Consider the following 23,946-nt stretch of genomic DNA (forward strand, 5'->3'; position numbering starts at 1 on the left):
TCGGCACTACCACAAGGTTTTTTTTAAAGTGAGCAGTGTTCAGTTCTGTTAAAAAAAACTGTAGTTGGTAATCTTTCAAGCTCACTTACTTGATTAGTTTTCAAGTCAAGTCAGGGACATTCTGTTGAACTCACGTGAGGTCACAGGAAACTGTTCAGAATCAGGAGCGTGGACACAAACCTTGAATACGGAGGGTCTGTATGGCCATCACAAGGCCAACATATATTCAATATGGTCCCCCCTTCCCTTCCACTCCCCCGGCACCGTGCAGCAGTGGCATCTGTTGTCGTCCTAGTGACCCCAAGCATCTGACCCTCAAGCTGTCGTCGTCAAGGCTGTGACCGCACGGGCAGACTGTCGTCTGAACGCTTACTTCGCGGCATCTTGCGGCGTGCGGTGCGGCAGGCGGCTGTCGCGATGCAGGAATTTAGGCAGCTGCTGATGTTAGAAAATTTGGTTAGGAGGCAGTTGACAGGATTTTCTCCATTGAAGACACTGTCGGAGGAGAAGGTTGCTTGCCTCCCTGGTGTTGTGCCGAGGCTGCGTCACGGCGAGTTAGTCCAGTCCGACAGGAACAGCGGAACAGGTGTGAATATATCAAATTTGTTATGAGAATATGTTTGTAGTGGTTAGCTAGTGTGCGGGATGCCGGCTCAGCCCTCTTCATCAGGTATATAGGTGGATTGCTGTCTATTGACGAGCCTAAACAAAGAATGTGAATGGACCGGAAGCTTTGTACACACCTGCCTCGTTTTAGCAGTTAACTGGAAAAAAAATCGTCTGCCAGCAGTCCAGTAATACAAGTTCGTGATGTCACAGTCGTCATCATCATCATCACCAAGTTTAAGTGGGGGTTAGATCAAGCGAGTCCTGATCACGGACACCTTCACATCGTTCACACTCACATCACATTCACATGTCACAGTACTTGCTGTCGTAACCTTTGCTTTCTCTCTCTCTCACACACAAACTGCAAAAGTCGTTTTCTTGCTTCGTCTTGCTGCTTGTCTTGTTGTCCGCGTGTCTTGTTGCCGCGCGGCATGAAGTGCGAGCTTACATTACACAAGCACAGCGTGTCTGTCTATGAAAGCCGGTTATTGCCTCAGGCCAGGCCGCTCGGTCACCTTGCAAAAGTTATTGTGAACGGTATTGAGCGCTCAGTCGTCCCGCAAACAGCCCCAGAATAGCTGCCGCGCTCCCCCGGCCTCTAATAAAGCCCATGTTTATTGAGAGTGGGGATCGACAGCAGCCGGGGTCCAGGTTATGTGTATGTAATATATATTATGTGTGTGAGAGAAGGAGGGAAATAGTTTTGCGACCTACTGCATTTATTTTTGCAATATTTCTCGTTTAATTATTAAATATTTATTTCACGAAACAGTTCACAACATCGATTCTGTCAATCGAAACACCAGTAGGTGAGTTTCCAGGCTAAGAGGGCGCAAGACAATTTTAAAAGCAATAATAAAATCATTAATAATAATAATCAATATTTATGTCGCTTCGTGAAGTCAAACTCTTGTATAGATGCATTCAATATTTCAATTTCCAAATGCTGCAACTGGTTCAGAGGTCACAGCAAAGGCCACCATGTGAGAAGCACGTGCATCCATTGTTTTGTTACGTCACAAGATCCGATACAGTATGGCGACGACACGTTAGTAGACAGAGGACGAGAGAACCTTTGACATCTTCACAGTTATATATTCATAATTATATATATTCTCTCTCTCTCCAAGAGTGTTGGAGTATGCGCAGTAGACGGGAATGTCGGAACAGGTGGAATGTTGAATGTTGGAGTAGACACAGTAGACATGTAGGTCTTGGAATAGACGCGACCTGGCTACTGCGACCCAGACGTCCACCATGCTTGACCAAGCTGAACGGAAACACGACCGCTTCCATTACTGGCCTGCTCTTGATCGCAGACAGGCACTCTGGGATCTCCTGCTTCCGGAGACTTCCATTTTGCGGATCTCCAGGTGCTTGTCGGCGGCGCTGGGAGAGAAGGCGGGTCGTGCTGTGCGAGGCCTCACATCTCGTGGATTTTAGAGAAAATTATTTGAACTTTCTCGTTCAAGAAAAAAGAGGCTACCTTACAGGAGTTTGGAATCGATGCACTGCAACATTTGAGCTTTGGATGCCAATGAATGCCTCGGAATGGTTCTGAATATAAAACTGCAGTCGTTCCTGCATGGACCTTGTTGTTGTTGCTGTTGTTGATCTTCTTCTTCTTGGTCTGAGACCACGGGCATGGATTGGGGTCAGGGACGATGTTGAGAATAACCTCATGTTGAAGCTGGAGGGCGCGCCGGTACATCTGACCTCCAACCCTCTTCACGCACGCGCCATGTTGAAACAAAAACGAGGCTGGCGGTGGACTGCTGCGCTGTAGGAAACACGCTTGAGTTGTCTTTTGTCACAAAAGGATGCTGCGAGGCGCAGTTTTGAGTGAATACATATATATTTTTAATGAATGCGTGTTTGTGTCGGGTTATAAAACTGTGTGCGTGCGTGCGTTGATCATCATTTTTACATGATTGCAGAAATATTCTTGCAAGATAAACAATTCTTACCAACTTTACAAAGCTGTTTCTAATTATTATGAGACTATTATACGGTGTATAGTTATTGAGAGACTATTTTATGCTGTACAATCGCTGCAAGAACAGGACCGTCACAGCAGTCACTGAGTTGCGTCCTATGCATTGTCGTCGTCGTCGTCGTCATCTGACCTAAAGACAATTACAGGAGAAAGGATCAGTTTGCCATTAGCTTTCTGGTGTACAGTGGCATTCAGGACAGAATCTTGCCAACCACGGCCAGTATTGATTTTTCAAGACTTTTTCTCGACAGAGGAATGTCTGTGAGAGATTCTGCAAACAGCATTATGAAACACACAGCCGGAGCTGGCAACGGACGGAGAGGAGAGAAAGAAGCGAGGAAGTGACTCGTGTCGAGAAGAGGAGAAGAGGGTGGAATAGAAATGAAGCACGTGTCTACCTCCCTCTCGTGTTTCTCTCCTTTTCACATTCCTTCAGTTCCTCCTTTTCATTAGTCTGAAGACTGAGAGGCTGATTAGACAAACCATTTGGACCAAAGCCATTCCTCCCTCGAAAAATTCCGGAGGAACTGTTTCGGGTGGGGTTGGGGGGAAAGGGGGTTGGTTCCTTCACATCTCTTGCTGGGCAGTATGTGCTATAAGACCTGGCTTTCGACATGAATAGACTTGTGGGCCAAAAACAATGCTGGCTTGCGAAGCACCGAGTCTGACAAGCGCTACGTCTTGCCAGCAGCCATTTTGAGAGACGTTACTTTTCGCGTTTCCGCCGGGGCGTTGGGAGGAGTGGGAGCGATTTTCCTGATGTACTTGGTGAGGCGGAGGAATGCATTCAGTGGCATGAGTTGCGCTTTTAAAAAAACGACTAGGTCGTAGAGTACGATTTTTTTGTGAGTTGGAATACTTGTGCTTAGAGTATCGGTGATTTCAGAAAGAATATCGATCTGAACAGCGAGGTTAAAATGAAACTTCGACCACTTTGTCCAGTTTGTGGGAATGGTCTCCCCCTTCCTACCCTCCCACACACTCACACCGTTTTACTGCAGTGTCCTGAGTGGGGATAAGACCTTATTTATCCCAAAGGGCAATTAGACACAGTTCTATATGGAAGCACAACAATAAAACAATACCACAACATATTCATATCCTCTTCACCAAATAGACTCTCATACCATCATTGTTCAGGCTAACACGTGACTTTCATTCACAGACAGTAGTGTTGAGAAGTCGCTCGGCCAAAACAACGGACAGCCTCAATCTGTTGGTCCTGGCAGGTACATAAAATCGGCGACCTGATGGCAGCTGGTGCACACTCTCAGCACACAATAACCTGCTCCTCTTCTTCTCTTTTGTTTTTTTGTTTTGTTTTTTTTTTTTTGGTTTTTTTTTTTTGCGCACCGTGTGTCAAGTATGGTATACCATCACAGTCTTAATTTCTTGCGAAGAAAGTGTCTGCCGTTCTGTTACAACTTGCAAGCTTCGTATTGACGATGCACGCTGTTTGATGAGCTATCACATGAACTGGTTTATTACCATTTGTGATGTTTGGCCTTTTATGATTTTTTTTAAAACTTGTTTCAGCGTAATTTAATGTATTTAGATTGCCATTACTTCTAAGGCACGATGCTTTGTGTGTCTTGGTGCGGCGTGAGTTTGTGTCTGGTTGCTGTCGGTTGTGTGCCTAAGATGAGGTTGCTGCCTGTTGCCCAAGTTCCATGGTTAGCTGACCATAGTTGCTGTCTGTTGCCTGAGTTCCATGTTCAACTAAGCATGGTTGCTGTCTGTTGCAGGCCGCGCCGCGGGTCGTCGGGTCCCCACGCCCATGGGTTGCTGGCCAACGCCCAGGCGCCCGGCTCGCCGTCGCCGCAACATCACTTGAACGCCCAGGACCCAGCCTCCTTGTCCACCCTGTCACCCGGCACCCCACGGATACAGGGTGAGTTGCCGTGTCTGATCGTCTAAAAGCAGTCTCAAAGAGGGCATGTACGATACTTACATGCGCTTTATACATAATCATGCTTTATACATAAGTGTATGCACATCTGTGCAAGTACAATCACGAATACACCGCATGCAAATTCCGCGCATACAACGAAAGTAAGATAGAACATCCTATGAACGTTCACATGAGGGGTTATTTTTTCCTTGATGCGTGTTTAAAGCTCCGTGTTCATCACTAGTGTAGTTGCTCTGTCAACTCCGTGTAGCTGCAGAGACTTTGGCACCACACACAAGGGAGGCTAATCTGTTTTTTACGTGCTAAGTAAAGAGTTGTAGCCCTTTGCTTATTTCATTCCTTCATTCATATCTCTGTCTCATTTGTATTTCATGGCATCACAGGTTACGAAATAATAAATAAAAATGTATTATATCCCCATGGTTAATATCCCCATCGTCTTATCTCGGTGACTTATCTGTTAGAACAAAAAAAAATTGTAATTTTATATCTCGTAAATCTTGTATGAATAATATCTGCTCTACATCTGTGTGTATTTCTTTAAAGCAGACAATGCCGTATTGACCAAAAAAAAATGCAATTACATTAATCATTTTTCATCCCTACCCTCTCCTTGTTTGTAGCCTCGTACATACACGACGAGAAAGGCGGGGAGGGTGTTGTCTGAGGGAGGGGCTGTATGTTTTAGCAACAAATAAGTCGTTAAAACGTGAAGTCTGATCACATTCTTCAACATACGGCCTTGAGAAACTCCGCAACTTACAAATGTGAGATGTGATGGCCTCTTTGTCGCGGTTAGCTAAAGGCAAGGACACTGGGGAACAACAGTTGTTTTTGTTTATAAACATCTAGCAGGTGGTGGTGTGTAGACGAATTTCTTTGTCAGCAGCCGACAGAACGCCGCGTGTCAAGGGGTGGGAAAGATGCGTGCCTCGTGTAAGGTAGTCGCTGCTGTGGTTAGGATGATAAACCTGAATATGATCAATGACAAGATAACAGTCAGCCTCTTAATCACTGTCATATTGAGAGGAGCTCTTAAAGTGCGAGCGGCCTTCAAGGCACAGTTGTTACGGGAGGTCATCGTCTTGTTGATACTGACTGACATGATCGTCCTGCACGTACTTTAGTCTACACGCGTAAACATACACACCAACCACACACACCAAAACACACGCACACACCAACCACACACACACCACAAACAAACACACGCACACACCAAACACACATAAATGCATATTCATACATTTACTCGCAGAGAGATAGAGTGACAGAAAAAGTGATTTTAAAATAAAGACGCTGACATCGATATTCACAGTGAATTATTTGAGAAACTGAAGTTTTTTCGAGACCAAATAAGTTCTTTTAAATTACTGTATCCAGTTGGATGTTGATACTTCTTATTTGTGACCAAGCGGCTGAGGCAGATGTTCTGACCACACCACATCTCCATTGTCCCACGCGACGAGTTTGATAAATTGCCGATGGATGAAGGAAGGAGGGGATGTGTTCCTCCCCCAACACCAACACCTTTTGTCGTCACTAACTACTTATCGCGGGCAGCTGATTGTCGTCTGCGTTGTGTATCTGGCTGACGTATGTAGAGCAGCAGATACGACCGGTCACATGACTGTTGCTGCTGTTGCTGTGTGTAGTGCATCATGCATGTTTAGGAATACAACGTTGTGTAGTCGTTACTTGTGTCTACATGTCGGAAAGGTGTGGGAGATGTTTTTTGTTTTTTGGAGGGGGTTTTTCGCGGTTATCTGAGCTGCTTCTCACCTCCCACCGCGATCACGTGGCATATCACTGACGTAGAACTTTATCTACTCATCTCTAGTTCAGATAGTCTGAGGTTCGTTCGAAATTAAGAACCGACCAATCACGAACTGGTTCGGTGTTCGATGTGTACGGTTCTTGGCCTGAGCCTGGCTCCACGATACTGGCTGCTCACAAACGGTCCTACTTTTGCTATCAGTATGCAAGAAAACTACGAAAACAAACAATAAATGCAAACAAACAAGGACATCCAGGGTTGACGTTGATCGCCAAACCTCCTGCGCCAGGTTCAGACATCATTGGTCGTCAGGGTCAACGTGAGTAAGAGAGGAAGAGGTGTTGAAAGAAGGACTGCAAGATGCTGGGGCTTCGGTACAAGGGTCAGGAACATAATTCAAGATGTTGTAAGGTCACTCAAAGTGGGTGACATGAAGGTCCTGTCGTCCCTCAGATTCCTAAGGAGTGTGACTCATCAGTGAGATTCGCACTGGAGGCTGTATTCTGGTCAGGCAGTACCTGCTGACATCCTTGCCCTCAGCAGGCAGCAGGTTTTTCTGCTCCCCCACCCACCAGCCCCTCCTCTTCATCCCAAAATTCCTTTTCTCATCGCGATCCTCTGTTAACTTAAAAACAAAAAGACTGACCTAATTGCATTCACATTCAGTTTTACAAGGGTTCTTTTTCTTCCTTTCCTAAAAAATCAGGTAAAAGTATTTTCTGTTTCTCCCTCACTCAGCAGAGAGAGAGCCATCCACGGGCTTTTTACTTTTAAGAAATCGGACAACTTCTTAGTGTACCTCTGATGTGTATAGGTGGACTGCTGTGTGTCCGCTGTTAGTCTCGGCGAGCTCAAACAATGAATGTGACTAAACCGGAAGCTTTCTACACACCTGCCTCGTTTTAGTAGTAAGTAGTTAATTCGAAAAATATCATCTGCCAGCAGTCCAGTAATACAAGTCCGTGAGTGCATCGTGTGGCAGGTCTTTCTAACTTCCGGTTTCTCTGTTGAGCTTAATATTTCTTAATATCGAAGAAATTTACTCCTTAATGCATTTGTACATTTTGATGCATTTATCTACAGAGGAATCGGAAAACCATGTTATAACAACAGCGATATAACAATTTTATAGACATCTAAAGTGTCCTTTTTTCTCGATTTTTCTTTCCCCAGTGTATGAGATTCTGATGCGTTGATGGATACTGAAATAACACTAACCGACCTGTATACTCTAACTCGAGTTTAGTAGAGTTAGTAACGATGTGTGTGTTGTGGGGACGAGAAAGGGGATATCAACACCTTAACACGATCTGAAAAAATACGAGCCCTTCAAACTGTGTCAGCTATCATCGAGTCCTCAAGTTTTTGCAGGCATTCAAGTTTTATGTCTTTGTTTTGACTAGCTATTTATAAAACTCTTTTAAAAAATCATTTTAGAAATCTCACTTTTTCCTCCCCTTCACTTTACCCGCGTTTGGTCTCTTGCTCTGTTTTAGGTGAGCAGGGGGGACAATTATTGTTTTAAAATAGTAACTCCTTCAAACTGATTTTCCTAACTGAAGCGCTCGGCGTTGGTGCACCGACACTGAGTGCGGAGGTAAATAACAACATGCCTCGACCTCGCAGTCCTGAAGAAAAAAATAATTCGGGAAGTACCTGACAGTGCAGCAGGGTTTCGTTAATTTTGTGGGAGATAAGGGCTTGTCTTTCTTTGAGTGCAGAAAGGTGCAGCTGCTGGGCAATTTTTGTCGCTGGCGCTGGCCCCAAGCGCTGCACGTGGCTTCAAAGTCGCACACGTTGGGGAGAGGAGAGGGAGGGGTATGGGGAGAACCTAGGACAACAGCTGCGGGCCACAGGTCCTCTTACCTGAGAGATGCTTCGGGGTGAGAGCGGGTACCTCAGACAGGCGCAGACGTGGATGTTGTCATACACAGGAAGACCCGTGGTACCACAGGTGTGGACGGATCATATCCCAATAAATAATTGAAGAAGTATAATTTATAGTATAATTTTCCAACCCATACATACCAGAGTTATGAAATGGACAGATTGCAAGAAATTAATTTTTTTTAAACAAAATAATGACCTCAGTGACATCATTTTTCCCTGCTCCCCTTTCCACCCTTTCTTTACAGTCGCAAGATATAAAAATAATTGAAGAGGATTGAGGTATGTCGCAATGATAAACAAAATTTTCTGTCGGCCCTCATAACCGCATTAAAAAGCCTTAAATGTCGATGCTTCAAAACCGACCTCATCCTGGTAAAGTGTGTTCAAGGTTCTCTTCCTCCCTCTTAGGCTCCGCCCTCGCGGTCTCGTTGTCAGACACGTGGATCTCGCGTTTGTGGGTCGAGGTGGGACTTGCTTCTGCCCAGACCTTGACTGAAATTGCAGGTTGGATGCTGTTAGGAAATGTGGGGGAAGGAGGGTATCCAACTGCAAAGGAGGTTGAACATTCTTCTTCAACCCATGTCCCTCACCTCTTCAAGGAAGAATCTTGGAAGCTGGAATTTGTCTGTTCACGTCGAGCAACTTGCGAACGGTCAGTCAGTGAGTGAGTGACGAGGAGAGGGTGAGGGAGGTAGATGGGAAGGGGACAGAGACGCTCTGTTATCCACGATGACTCATGGAGATGCTTGCGTGTACCTGTCCACTATACACGACAAAATCCTCAGAACATGCATTCCTCTCATCTTCCCCCCATTCTCTCCCCTCCCCCTCTCTGTCTTGTATTTAACTCTTCCTTCCTTCATCGTTGGAGGTGGTCTTCTCATGCAAACTGTTTGCTATAATTTAATTCATTCCTCGTTTGTAAAGACTTGATAGTCTCTACTGATGTTTCTCATTTCTTTGATAAATGTATTTGCTCAAAATTATCTTTTTTTCTGTTGGCATATGAAGGTACTCGCATGCTGTCAATGTGCGTCTGTGTTTGCGCATGCGTGCACACTTGTGTGACTTAATTAGTTTTTACTCCTACCAGTGAAAATCGTGGAACGTCCACATTTATCTTGAGCAGAAAAAAATATTTACGGGCTATCACTCAAGACTTAGCAAACAAATGAGCTGTTGATGAAATCAAATGAAGGCCACGCGCGCCAATAGAAAACAAGTCAACAAGCTTGGCGAGGACCCCTTGCTCCACTCTCCAAGGTCCTTACTTCTCCACTTGTGAGCTCATCATAATTTCCACTTCTTTACTCACCAGCTCAGCAAGAAACTATCTTTCTCATCATCCCTCCCCTCCTCTTCTCCAACATACTTGGCTGACGGCACGTCTTGCTGACGCCGGAGTAAGCAGTCCATCCAGCAAGACTAGAGGAGGATGGCCTCGGCGAAGAATAGACAACTTTCGCAATATCATTTGCATTTCAGCTTATAGTATTTACCGAGACATTATCTACTCTTGTTTGTTTTCTGTGCTGTGTGTACTTTAGTGGTCCGTGTTATCTAGGTTTTTATGGATGCACCAAATGGCATGTGCACTCTTATGATTTCTATGTCGATTGTTTAATTTTTAAAATATAAATTATCTCCCCCTCATAAATTCATGTCATTTGATAATTCGTCAGTTAGCGAACGTGTGGTCTTGCGGGAAACAGCAGTGTGTCCAGAACGAAGTTCGATTTTGCTTCACTCGATCACGAGTTGGCTGTGCAGGGAGTCAAAGGATAATTTTTTTCTTCGATCATCTGCTTCGCTCACGCTTTCAGTTTGACTTGATGCATCTTGCCGACCAAACGAAAATTAAAAAAAAAACAATGCAAACAAAATAATTTGATTCGCAAGACGATGAAAGGTGTGATGCAAAATGATTGAATGTTGCCAGGAGTGGCGCAGTAGAAGAAAGGGGATTCCTTTTAGGAACCCAAAGGGTTGGCATGCTCGTGATCATTGAGTTCGATGGAGCCAGTCTCTCGTGCAATGACAACTCCGAGCAGAGGATGCTGGGTAAGTGATGCTGCGCGAAACACTCCGAGGTCGATGTTGCACAGTGGATGTGAGAGACAGAGACAGAGAGAGAGAGGCTGGGAGCAGCCAGAGAGGCTTAACGGTCAGCCATGTTGAGGCTCAAGTCGATAAGAGACAATGTTGACGGCGGACCGTTCGTCTTCCATTGACGTCAAGTGATAAGGACAATGTATGTCAAAGCCGCCGCCTTGGCGATTGTGACGTCAGAGCCAGGAGAAGGCAGGTGAACTACGGATCTACTCGACGGTTAGACGTGACGTTCCGTTATCTATCAGCGTCCTCCATCTTGCGAGATTTTCTGTTCCCACCGGCGTGAGTACGGTGGGACTAGGAGGGGCAGGTGATTCCCAAACACCAGTTAGCGAGAGTTTCACACCGGGAGGGAGGCTGTTGCTCGAGGCTTTACAGAGATACAAACCTCGTAACCTTGTTGGAGGGATTGTGATTAGACAAAGACACTTGTTTAAACATAACAGCAATCGTGATAAAGCGCCGACACGTCCTTCAATGTCGAATATCTCTTAAAAGTATTTTCATTAACCACCCCTGACAAGTTAGTAACAGTCAAGAAGAATCAACAACTGTACGGACAGGCGATGTATTGACGAGCGAAGTATCACGACGAGGATTGTAATATGTAATATTGCGGATGATGTATTCTGTGTAGCGTCCACGATTTTTATTTTCAAAGATAAGTTGTTGGGTCAAATCCGTATTTTAGTTCGCAGCACGGTTTATCCCAAACCTTTTGTCACGCCTAGCCACTCACGCGGCGTTATCTGACATCAAACATTCTAACGCTCATCACGAGCGGAATATTGTCTAGCAAAAAAATAATGTACATTAATTCCTGAAAAGATGAATTGTAAATTAAAGACATTGTACCTGCCAACAGTTATGATGAGCCTCTAGTACTCGCCGCAAACTCCTGCCATATATGGTCATGTTTACAAAAGGCAGAGCTGCTTAGTATGCACGACATAACGGTGTTCGTAATTACATGTCCCTCACTTGTGTGAAGCCCTTGTGCAACAGAACTCAGCCGCCAACAAGCTTGCAACTCGGCGTGAACTTTCACCTCACATGGTGACCTGTGAGGGCTGGTATTCATGAAGCGTGGGTAGGTTGTTGTCCCGGGTACATCAAGGTCTAACCTCTTGTCTTTGTCCACACTCCGCGGATGCTGGTTTACACCTGGGGCTGCAATTATAAACCAGTGCCAAAGATTCCCTAGGGCAAAGAAACATCAAGCAATACTGGCTGGGCGTGGACAGGGCATCCTAATGACGGAGACAAATTTTTCCTTGACGTCCTCCATTGTTCCCCTGGGCAACGACATTACCCTCGCTTCATGAACACGAGCGCTGTGGCCATTTGTTACCATCCTGACTCTCAGCTGTCCAATATTTTTTTAATCTTTTTTTTTCCCTGCAGCTGGATGAATAGTACATTTTATTTATTTTTGTAGCTGTGCATTTTAGAGTTTTGATTTTACAGAGCGGATAGAGAATTGTTGTTTGGGGTGTGAGAGCCACAAACAAAGGAAGCAAGGTGAGATCTGTAGTCAGGGAGGGGGAAAGGGTTTGTGGTGAGGGGAAGACAAAGATGGGAAAGGGAGAGAAGAATTGAAGGGAGGAAAAAGGGAAGATGATGACGACACAACGACTCGGCAAAGATGACTTTTCATTGAAACTTGTCCACGCCCTGACAGCTCGCACCTTCCGTCGCTGCGCGTGCTAAATCAAAGGACAGAGGGCGGAGACGAGGAAATGAACAAGAATTTTGTCAACAGTCTGTGAAACGCCTCGCAGTGCAGCGGGAAGCGAAGAGAAGAAGTTTGTTTGCTCGGAAAACACGGAACATACCTGGTGGCGACCCTGTCCTTGTGTCATACTGGCAAAGACAGACGGCGGCCAGCTTCAAAGAACAAATAAAGTGATGGAGTGAAGACGACAAGGCTGTCAGTGCTTAGTTCTACAGTCCTTGTTGACAGTTGGATTTATATATATATTTCATATTTGTAATTCATTATATACAGACATGATTGTACAAAATATAAACAACTAGATAATTAATAGTATATTTTACTTGTAAGATATAATTCTAAAAGTAGATGTATGAAATAAATTTGTATTGCGTTTATATCAAACCTTGTACTTAATTGTAAAGACTAATGACGATAAAATATTAATTATGCAAGTTACTTATGTGTACTATATATTAATATACATAATATTCATTGATAATAGTATTGATGCCTTAGGATGCACTCATTGTAGTAATCAAAGAGAAAGTGTCGATGTCTTGCAGAGGTTTTGAAAAACTGTAGCCTCTGGATGGTCGTTATGATCAACTTAATTGTCTATTTTCTTACTTTCATCCTTCAGACAAGCGTTAGCTGCTTAGGAAACAAATATGTCGGCATGAGCAACGACGAAATAGGATGACTGCTTGGCTCAACAAGTCTGTTGATGTCCGTGATTTAGTGATCGAAGTCGATGATTCGTAGAGAACTAGCGGGAAGTCCTGCACCTGCGTGACTTGCTAGTCATGCGCAGTCCACCCCAACACCGATGCTGGCTCCCATTTACTGCGTTCCGGAGGCGTAGCGGTGAAATAGGTTGTCATGGGTTCGAATCTCGCTTCCCGTGCACACAGGAAGTGACGTGTTTTTATGGCAGGTCTTTATCGCTTTATCTGCTGGAATCAATGCAAAACATCAACCTCTAACTAACAACTTCTTGCACCCTCCCCGCTTGTTTGTTTTTACTTTCCTGCTTTTTTATGTTTCCTTTCTGACTTTGGGGTGTTTTCTTTATTTTTCTCTTTTTCTTCTTCCATTGTTTTAAGGAATGAGCATGACTCATGCTCTCGTCTCTAGCTCAGAGCTAAGTGACCTTAGTGTGGAGGTGAGTGCGAACTTCCTGCACTGGCAGTTGTCTGGTCATATTCCGCGTTCCTCTCCAGCTTGGTGTCCACTGCCGGAGGACCTTGCGGAGGAGGGTCAGGTCATCAGTCTTCGCTGAAATGTGAAAGCGCGGAAAAATGACGACGGTACGACATGACATAAGAGAAGATAAAACTCGGTTCGTCCTGTCAAAGAGGCAGTGACACTTCCTGACGAGTGATAAACATCGCACAGCTAAGTGCTCGGTTGTATACAGTGCAATGTATCGCTGGCTGCGTGCTTATCGCTTGTCTACAAACAAACATACAAACACTTGTGTAGCAATTATCCATCCTAATGTTCCCTTCCTGGTTATGTCTTCGAAAACCTGCACTGTAATCGGATAATTTGTTCGACTGTGAGGGATTCTAAGGTTGAGGTGATTAGTTAGGGTTTGGTGAGAAGAGTGCCAAGCTATGTCAAACCAGACTAAAGAATTATGGGGGAATCGTTGTGACTGTCAACGTCCGTGTCATCAACGTCTGCTGGTCTTCTGTTTCAGACGAGGCCTACATGAAGCTGGCAATGGAAACCCTGGAGGAGCTGGACTGGTGCATGGAGCAGCTGGAGACGATACAGACTCACCGCTCTGTCTCCGACATGGCGTCCAGCAAGGTGAGTTGTCCGTCAGGTCGGCGTCCATGATTACAAAGTTATTGCCCAAAGGATGAGCAGGTTGTCTTAAATTGATAGTGCATCAGTTTTCTCTTTAGTAAGTGCAAATTCACACTTGCATAATTCACACTTTTTCGAATTAAATTGTGTATCCCGGTGTTAATCCGATTTATGTTTTAGCTACCTACTCTTCCGGATAAGACCGTTGATGACGTTTGTAAACCCTCGTCAAGACTTGCGCAACACTACTCACTGCCACTCATCTTGTATGTAGTGTGGGAAATGATTAAAGGGAAAATCGTGTTGAGCCGGACATTGTGCTCTGAGATGATTCAGAACGTCGATGTCCATCACTCACGCCAGCTCACCGCCTGACTCGCTTTTCCTTCTAAGGTTAAGCCTGAACCTCTATCGTCTGCTTCAGATAAAGTCGAGATAAGACATCCCCGAGCAGGAAAGCCCTGATTTAACGGTAGGGGCCATGTTTTGATACAATGCTTATGATACAATGACGTCAGCAGACTAGACTTCATCCGGGTTGGACCTAGCAAACTTCGTAGGTCACTTGGTTCTCGGGATTTTTGTGACATGCCCGCTGGCTCAAGGGTATGAACTGACGGAGGGATTAAAGTCACGATTTTCAGACTCTTGAAAAACAACAGTTAGTTCCGGTGATCTCTGTGACGGGAGGAATAGTTGTCCAAGCTCATGATGGCGTTGCTACGGCTGTGTGATGATGAGCAGCTCCGACACCTGCTGCAGGCTGTGTTGTCTTTGTCTGTAATAAACATTGGAATAAATCTGCCTGCGCATGCTCCGTGAGTGACATGCGGTTTCGGTGCCACTCATGGTACGCGGACTATTTAGTGTGATGAAGCTGAGAGGGAGCTGATGCTGTTGACATGTTGCCCTCCACAACAGTTTTTAAAATGTAATAAGAACCTTGAAAATATTTTTGCGGAGTTTTTTGTTTTAGTTTTGTTTGTTTGGTCCACTTTTTTGTTTTTGTTTGAGTGGCCTACTTGTAGATTTTTGGTTTTGTTTTTTGTTTTGGTTTGGTTGTAGGAATTCTGTGTTTTGTTTTGGGGTCGGGGGTCAGTCGTGTACGCTGTTCTCCGCTGCACTTAGGACCTTGCCCTACAGATCCTGTGTATGATGATGATGTCTACAAAAATCACTGTACCTTGTGAAGTACAACCTGGCCGAGAAATCTACGGGCCAGAAATGAGTTCTTTCTGCTTCCCTCTCTCCCACTTTTTCTGTTAGTTTGCTGCATAGAGGTTGGGATTGTCTTAACCAAAGAGATAAGGAGCGGCATGTCAAGATGTGAGCAGGTGTGGCAAAGTTCACTCACCTGCCATGTTGGCAAAGACAGACCTTAAAGCTATTCCCTGTGTGAGTCAGACTCATTTGGTTTCTTACCAAGGTTATCTCACACAGCTGCCATCCTCACAGACCTGGTCACGGTCCCAACGCCCTCCACGACCCTGTCCGTTATTAAGTCTGTGAGACATCCTGCCTCAGGCTAAGAAGCCGAATAATTTCACAAGATTGCCAAGTATTTTCAATATGAGCAAACTTTGAGTGACAACTGAAATGTTCATTGCTATCCGCAATTTTTAGTTTAGTAAACACAACTAAACATAGCAGTTGTACAGTAACTGTTTACAAACGCAAGGTCTGCTGATATCTGTAACTGGCAGAGAAAAATTATTGGAAAATGCCGACGTTTTTCATGGGGCAAAAGTTAAAATGTAAAGTTTAAGTTTTGATTTACCAAGCCTACCTACTGAATATTTTTTAGAATTATAGCACTTCCCAAGGTGGATAACTGTATGTACCTGTAACACGTACTGGTTTACTTGTTAGTAGATCATAGTAGCCACCCTGTATATTCCATGGCGCTGGTCCTTTTGTTGGCGTGTCTCAAGCATGCCGACTCGTTTCGATGTAAAACGTGTGTCACGTGATGAGCCAGCCATTTTGCACCTGTGTGTCAAAGAATTGTCTTTGTGTCTTGCAGTTCAAGCGAATGCTGAACAGGGAATTGAGTCACTTCGCAGAATCCAGCAAGTCTGGCAACCAGATTGCTGAGTACATCTGCAGCACCTACCTCGGTGAGTACTTTTTCATTCTATCTTTTTTATTGCTCTTGTTATTGCTGTTATTTTTTTTTTTTTTTCTCACTTGAATTTTCACTTGACAGAGATTTCGTTTAGTATTTTTTTAACCGAGTTTAAATGTAAGGAATGTTACATCTGGTCGTTCGAGTGATGACATCGTCGTCGTGGCAACAGATTCGCTGACCTGTTCAGATATCCACGTGATGCTGTCTGAAGGAATTTCATCTGTGCGTACACTGCACGTGCGGTCTTCACTTCCTGATGCCTTCATTTGTTTTTGTTGCCGTGCCAGCAGCGCACGTGTCATGCCTCACCTGACGGTTTTCATCTAACGCCTCAAAATACACTGATTACGTCATTCATGATAAAGTAATTAACGGTGGGGGTTGTTGTTGTTTAGTAGGTGCAAACGTATCAGTGACGTCACGAGGCGGTTTGTAACGTTGTTAATGGCATGACATCAGCGTCGGGTGCAGGGTAGGGAAAGTGCATCCCGTGTTGGGAGGTCGGGTACAGGATGTTATTGTGTAACATGAAGCAACTCGGTTGCTGTGTCATGGAGGCTCTGATATAATACTTCGAACAGATGAGAGTGATGTCCCTTCGCCTAACCGTTTGAGGTTTGAATCCTCTCTACATTCTTGTGTTTGTCTATGTGAATCTATCCAGTCTTTATATTTTACATCAGATTTTGTCGCCAGCTTCGAGTGGTGCACGTGTCGTGCCATCAAATGTTCGATGAATTTGTCTTCTTAAGAAGCGACCTTAGGTCTCGTCATTGCACATGTGTGTAAGCGGGATATGATGGCTCTCTAATAGTAATAATAATAACAGCTATTATTGTTATTAATTCCGGAAAATCCAGTTGTATGCGACTCTCTGAAAACTGACAGAAAGGGAATGTGAAATGGAGTGGGGTGGGGTGGGTTGGGTTCGGAGGTTGTCGCGAGCCAGGTAGCACCCCATACATCACAAAGAGCGGCGCTGGGGGCTCGACCCTCACATGAGTGAGGTCTTCAGTTGAGACACTCGACTGATGTGATGCTGTTGATGGCATTAGCAAAGTGACCTAACAGTCGGACGAAGAAATACATACTGCGAGGCAGGAACATGAATCTCAGGTCTGTCTTAGACTGAGTTATGCAAGCGAACTTCCATCTTCTCCCCGACAGACGTCCAGAGTCAGAGCCGTGCTCCTCCATTTCCTCGTTTCCGGCTGTGGAGGGTTAAATGTGGGTCAAGGAGGGTTATGACCCGGGTCAGGGACAGCGATGTACGACGTTTGCTAAGAGCTTTGTAGAAGATTGCTGTCTGTCCGGGCGAAGGTCAGAGCCGCTACAAGAAGCTTGTAGAAGTGTATTGTATGGGTCAGGTCATTACGATCTTTGGTGGGAATAGAGAATGAGACAGAAATTTGTGTGATTATAGAAAAAGAAAACGCAATATAGTGCATATTAGTGTGATGGCATCTCTCTCTCTGTTCTTTCTCTCCTCTTTCTCTTTCTTCCATGTGTTTTCATATCTGGGAATCAACACATGTTTGTATAGAGCTCTGACTTCAGTCATGCAAATGTCTGTGACAAAGTCTGTCCCTTGCTAATAAGATAAGAACATCATCTTCACCCTGCAGCTTTACACATTTCGGTGAGCGAGGTTACCACTCGTTTCCTCCCATATCCGACCCTCGGTGCTGCGAAGTGCTCGCAAGTGGTGCGTCCTTGGACTACTTAGACTGAAGTAAAAAAAAAAAAACAACAACAACAGCTGTCAACAAATAACCCAGCGAAGGCGGGAGCTGGATGAAGCTTAAATGTCACCTCCCTTCTCCGCGTGCGGAATTCGACATTTGTCACGAGCATCCTGGCTTTTGCCTCCTCGTGAGTCTGTCTGTCTGCGAGAATGTCGAGCTTGCGGGTGGAGAAGAAGCAGCTGAGTAGATGTTTAGCAGTCGGGTATGAAGCAGCACCCGAGCACTCACACGGGTGTGTCTGTGTAGTTTATGCATCATTACACCCACACACAGATGGATTAGTTCATGGGAAGTGTTACCATATAGTTGTAATTCTGCACCATGTGTAGGGGGGAGGGACGGCAGCACCACCCACTGATGTATAAAGTTTCTGTGTGTGTCGAGACGATATTGTAACCTCAGACATTATGATATTTGTACATTACAGAACCAGGTACCCGGTGAAAGTAGACTCATTAGAGATTACCTGAGGTCACAATCTGGGCTCTTCTTACCCAAAGAAATAAGAACCACTGATAATTCTAGGTCCCCATTTCTCTTTTGGGTGGGGAGGAGGCGGGAGGGGTGTTCAAAACAAAGACGGCGACAGAAAAACATTTTAAAAAAAAACAAAGCCCCTCTTCTTTATTTTTTTCATCGTCTTCTTCTCCTGCTCGTTGTCAGAAGCAGCAGGTGTCATGTAGACAGACGGAAACGTGGTTTTTTGTTTGTAGCATTTTGATGAATGCCCTGACATAGCATTACAGATGCCTTTCGTGCTAATGACTCATCGCTTCTCTCGTCGCCAGTGTTTCCAAGACGGCGAGGAGCTAATAATAACCTCGTGCCGTTTTATTGACATGTTTGTTTTGCCTAGCTCATTGTTTCCGGTGAGGCAAGAATGCAGATGAGTTCAGTCAGTACGAGATGCCAGCAGACAACTCTCTGGGACCACTTCTTGGGGAACACTTGTTGTTATTGACATTAACTGTTGCAGATGTTTTGTCTGCATCATAGTCTTTAGAGTTTGAGGTTTATCAAGATCCAGAAAATGGCAGATGAACTTGCATGAACGCCAGATGCTAGAAAGGTTGAAGCCATGAGCAGAGCATCCTCAGCGACGTAGAAGCACGTAGTGAAAGTAGAGCTACGTCCCTTGGACGCCTGCACACGGGGCTGTTGTCCTATGGAAGCCATGGACTTGGGAAAGGAGGTACAAGTCAGAGATGTAGATGTCTGAGTTTTTTGTGCTGTAAAAAAGAATAATTTATACCCAGTGTCAGGGCCGTAAGACCTCCCGCAATGTCGCCATTGTTATGAGCGGCTTTTTGCAGACAGGAAGTACACAGATGTAAGACCTCTTCGACAAATGAAGTGTTTATGACAGATTTAACAACAAAAAAAAAAAAGAAAGAATTATTTAGAGAATGCTCAGTCTGTGTGAGTGGAGAAGACTAGACCCGCAACCCAGACTGATAAACGATCCCTGGACATTGTCCATGAACAGAAGGTTAAGCATGGAGACACATAGACAAACAGGACTTCCGTCCCAGTCTGTGTTTTGTAAATGACAGAAGCAATAACAGGCTGGCAATTAATACAAAGAGTGAGGGTTTTATCTGCACAAAAGGCGTGTTTCTTAATTTAAATTCAGTACTTTTTGAAAACACGCATCTACACGCTTTTGTTGTTGAAAACAGGAGAGGAGAGAAAAAAAGAAAAAACTTCTTTGTTGACTACAAGGGAAGATTATGAAGCTGCTTTTGTTTTTGGATTGTGTGATCCTTTACTGACGAGTTTCAAGATGATGGTGGGTGGAGAAGAAGGAAGAAACATCGTTTTATTCAGAATCCTGTTGTCGGGCGGATTTTCTTGAATGTCTCGCAAAGGCCTGGTTAACACCTTATTTCCATATTATTAGAAGGTTTATAGCAATCCCAGTCGAGAGAGAAGGAAAAGGATTGGGCTTGTGTTTGTGTGCTGGTGTGTGTTCGTGCATGTATCCATTCATGTATGATTTTGAGAAGGTATGTTGAGAAAATGATACCGTATGTGATTTTGAAGATTTCTCATACTCGCGCCCACACAGAAACTATTTAAAAATTGGTCCAGATTTATGTTATAGTTTCAAGAAATATCGATGTACTGATTGGCTGCAAAGTGCAACTTGTTTTTCGTTTTTTATCAAGAAAATTACGGTTTTATAGAGGGATTTTAAAATATTTTCATGTGTAGTTCTCACATAGAAAAGCAGAGATGAGTGGTCTTTACAAGTGTTCGACCGGTTTCTTGAAAGCTGCAGTCCAGTAATTCATCAAAACCTTCCAAAAAATTGCTCCTAGACACTGATTAACGTCTTGTTTTCCGCCATTCGTTGTATTTTCGAGGGCGGTGGCTAGAATAAACGATGAAAACATCAAGGCTTTTGCCTGCAGTCTGCACCGCCTTGCCTCATCTTCGTCGTCAGCCCAATCATCTCTCAAGGCTAAACATAGCCGGCAGCTGTGTTTTCATCCACGAGCATGATGGGTGTTGGTCTTGGTGTGTCATGGCGCTGGCTTTGAGTGAAGATTTGTTTGGATATTAACAACCAGGATCCGCAGTCGTCATGTACCGATAGGTATCCGGGTAGGGAGGGGGAGGAGTGTCTGGACGGATAACTCCCCCTCCTCCCGAGTCCAAGTGCTCAGACGGGATTGCCCCTCGTGTTATTTACAGAATCTTTTTATATATTTTTTTCCTCTGAATATCGCCGTCTGTTGTAAATAAAGTTTATTTTGTTGACAGTTGTTAATGAAGACACACTTCATTTGTCGTTCACCGAGATTTCGAGGTGTGCTCATAAATAATTTAATGCGCGGTCTGTGAACAACGGTTGTCTTCTGTAAAGTTGAGTGTTATTGGAGGATAAATATATTTATTTATATGCGCGGGGTTGTGGGAGGACAAGGTAGGGACCTGCCTGGGAAGATGAAGTGCGAAGCTGCTCTTAAGAATGTTTTCGCGGATGCAGTTTGGGGTAGAACAGCATCGTCAGCATGAAGAGATACGGGTGGTGTGGGAACGGGCCTGAGAATGTCAACAACAGCTGGGAAATTTTTTTTAAATATGCAGGTAAAAATTAGCCTGATGTTTGAAATGACCTTTTTGGGCCAAGATGTAGGAAGTGGACCTTAGCTGGTGCCTAGATCCACAACACAAAGATGAAGGCGTTTATTAAAAGTGTGGATGGCAGGAAGAGTATTTATGTTCTGTATGTATGCTCTTTACGTGTATAACCCTTTATAGGGCTGTTTATGTGTTTATGTCAAGAGGCGACACTTGGCGGATGGTGTCATACCACGAGGCTAAAGAATCGACTAGCCGAGGGTTAAGTGATTAAGTGGGATACTGGTTTGAGAAAGCCGAGACAGATGACATTCCTCGTGACGCAGTGGCAAGGTCTGGCAGATTGTAGAGCTCTGTGAACACGATGATGATTGATGATTCGATGGATTGATTGATTGATGATGATGATGATGATGATGATGATGATGATGATGATGATGATGATGATGATGATGATGTTACATATTTAATTATGATTATTTTCTTGATGGGGAAGAATGGGCCAATTGTACGATAGACAGTTGGGTAGACGGTTCTGAGTGACGTCAGTGGATGATGGAGAACCCTGGATCAACTCTCGTGCTGCTCTGTTGTCTTTCCTTCTTCCTGCTAATGCTGAATTGTCGTCTGTAAAATTCTTGCTTTCTCTTGCACGCGTGGGTTAGAGAGTAAGATAAAAAATATACGAGAAGGTGGATGCAGGATGTGTCTTGCTTCACTAACAGTTGTAGTAACATTAAAGTAGAAGAATTAACAAGATAAGTACCCGTATCACTTTCCAGCTTTTTTTTTTTTTTTTTTTTTTGATGGGTGTCCTAAATCTGTGTTAGTTTTTGAAAGAACATTAGAACATATACAGACTGGGTGACTAGGCCCTATGCTCCTCGAGGGGCAACAAGGACTAAACAGACTTATGATCTGAATTAGTTTGAGAAGAACATCGAGTTATGAAAAATCTAATTATTATTTAGTTAAACAGTTATTGTTCACTTTAACCCCCCATACGCCTTGATAACACGCTAACGTTTCTGCAAATAAAAATTGACGATCGGCGATAACTGTTGACACCCAAGTGAACACATTTCCATCACCAACAAAGCAGAGAGCAGCAGTGCGGGCACAGAGTAGTCCGGCCACAACGAGCTGTTTGCATACACAAACCAGTTATATCGTATTATTCTTCTTTCTCAAAATAATAACATCCTGACAGGAGCAGAAACACTGATTCGTGTCTCCTCCAAGGGGCGCTAACTCGTTCCGTCAGCTGCAGGGAGGCGGATTTTGATTCTTCTCGGAATGCAGAAAGAGAAAAAATATGGAGAAAACCGCCAACTGCTTTAAATATGTTAACTGTATTTTTTTTCTGACCTGGAAATATATTGAATTCAGTGTAGAGACATAAGGAGAAGCGAACTGACCGATAACTAGCACACTAGCATCCGAAGCCGGAGTCCCGCTGGTTCGATTCTTGTGTGGCGCAGCGAACTTCCCCTACTTGACCTAGTTGTGGGAAAACGTGAACCTGGTTCCATCGAGGGTAAGGGAAGATAAAGCAGCTCCGTGCAAAGGAGAGGATGTAGGCACTGTATTTGTGACAAAAGCTCTTCCCAATAAAAGTGTTTGTGTAACGTCCTTCAGCATCTGGTTGAGGACAACCTGGGGTTAGCAGAGTTATGCCCTTAGTTGACCTACTTAGTCTGTGAGCTTCTCTATCGGCGTGCGGTGCGTCATGGGAAGGCGACGTGACAAAGATTGCACGTGGGAGAAGAGTAGGGTGACGTGGACATATGATGAGATCTAGGCTCCCCCCTTCTGGCTTTTATCAAGAACAACGCATAATGCCGAGCAGCACTCGGACTGTTGGGGAGGGAGGTGGAGGGGTGGAAGCTACAGAGCCCTCGAGAGTTACCAAGGTTACAGAGAGCCGAGAGTTCATAAAGGTGTCAGCGGAAATTAGGACAGATTCGTCTGTGTCATCAGGACGATTAACAAGATTAGAGAATCCAGTGGGAAGGTTACATGGATGTGTTTGCTAATCTCCCTTGGGGCTTATGCCTCCGACATATAGTCATGCGCCTTGCTTAACAATTCTACAGTTACAAGGTGTAGTCTTCACGCCTAGTGAGGATAGAGGGGCAAGAGGAGGGGTTAGGAGTGAGGGACAACAGCAACATGCGCGAAACTGACATCTCTGACATTTCTGTGATAGACTGCGGACTCGAGTCACGTGGTCCATCCAGCCCCAGAGATGCTGAACAGGACTCTTTGTCGTACAGCATTGTTGTTCATCGGCTCCATCGGCGATTTTAACTAAACAATCGTTTTTTGAAACCCAAAATTTTGATCGAACATAATTCAGAAGATCAGTATCTACCATCGAGGCTTAACTTATTATTTGACTTAAGTTTCCCTTTCACTCTCCTTGTTGATGTCTTTACGGCAAACTAACCATTGCGCATGCGCCTGTTGTATAATTGAGAGACTTGAAAGAAACAACTCATAAGTATTCGCGACAGCGAGGAATAGGGTCAGTGCTGAAGTGAGGACAGGGAGGAATCACGCACTTCCGGCCGGAGTATATGTGGCCCCGTGATCCAGTGCCTCGTTCTGCTGCTCGTTGCCGTGCTCGTCTCCACCTTCCACCCGCGCGCCACCATGATGGCTGTCGTCTAGTTTCCGGTCGTAACTCTTTCAACTCTGAAAGACCCCTCTCTTCCTTTCCACATCCATTTGTCCCGGGGTGGAGTAAAGGATGTAAGGCGAAATCAGGCGGCAATGGTAAGCAGCAGGACCCCGTGACCTGGCACTTGACAGGTTGGTCTCGTGAATGAGGCTGACTTCCAGGCTTATGCCGCTGTTCTCTCTCTATTCATAATAAAAACACACAAGTGGGGACTAAGTGTGAAAAGTAAAACTGAGAGAATATGGTGGAGGGTGGGATCTTTGAGGTCACTGAGGCGAGAACCACGAAGACCAAGGTTGTGTTAGGATCTGGTGTGTCGTCTGTTGGCTGAACGTGTTTGTTGTCACGTGTCCTCATTCCGGTCCAGGTTCTCTTGCTGTAGATCTTCAAGATGCTTATTCGCCATGTTTTCTGAATGCTGTGCATGACCGAGTGCGTGCTCCACGTGCCACTGGAATAGGCATCTATATATAAA

The 23,946-nt window shown here is 44.6% G+C and overlaps 1 protein-coding gene across 9 annotated transcripts in view; it reads left to right on the forward strand.

Moving 5' to 3' along the window:
- LOC112573681 (cAMP-specific 3',5'-cyclic phosphodiesterase 4C-like) overlaps positions 1–23,946 on the forward strand; it is a 308,076-nt gene that overhangs the window by 253,890 nt on the left and 30,240 nt on the right. For all 9 annotated transcript variants that reach the window (XM_025254256.1, XM_025254261.1, XM_025254257.1 and 6 more), the window contains 3 exons: positions 4,351–4,496; positions 13,716–13,828; positions 15,852–15,945. In XM_025254256.1, the coding sequence (XP_025110041.1) occupies positions 4,351–4,496; positions 13,716–13,828; positions 15,852–15,945 (353 nt within the window). The remainder of the gene's footprint in view (positions 1–4,350; positions 4,497–13,715; positions 13,829–15,851; positions 15,946–23,946) is intronic.

Source organism: Pomacea canaliculata, linkage group LG10 (assembly GCF_003073045.1).
Source record: "Pomacea canaliculata isolate SZHN2017 linkage group LG10, ASM307304v1, whole genome shotgun sequence".
In the NCBI taxonomy this organism is placed as follows: domain Eukaryota; kingdom Metazoa; phylum Mollusca; class Gastropoda; order Architaenioglossa; family Ampullariidae; genus Pomacea; species Pomacea canaliculata.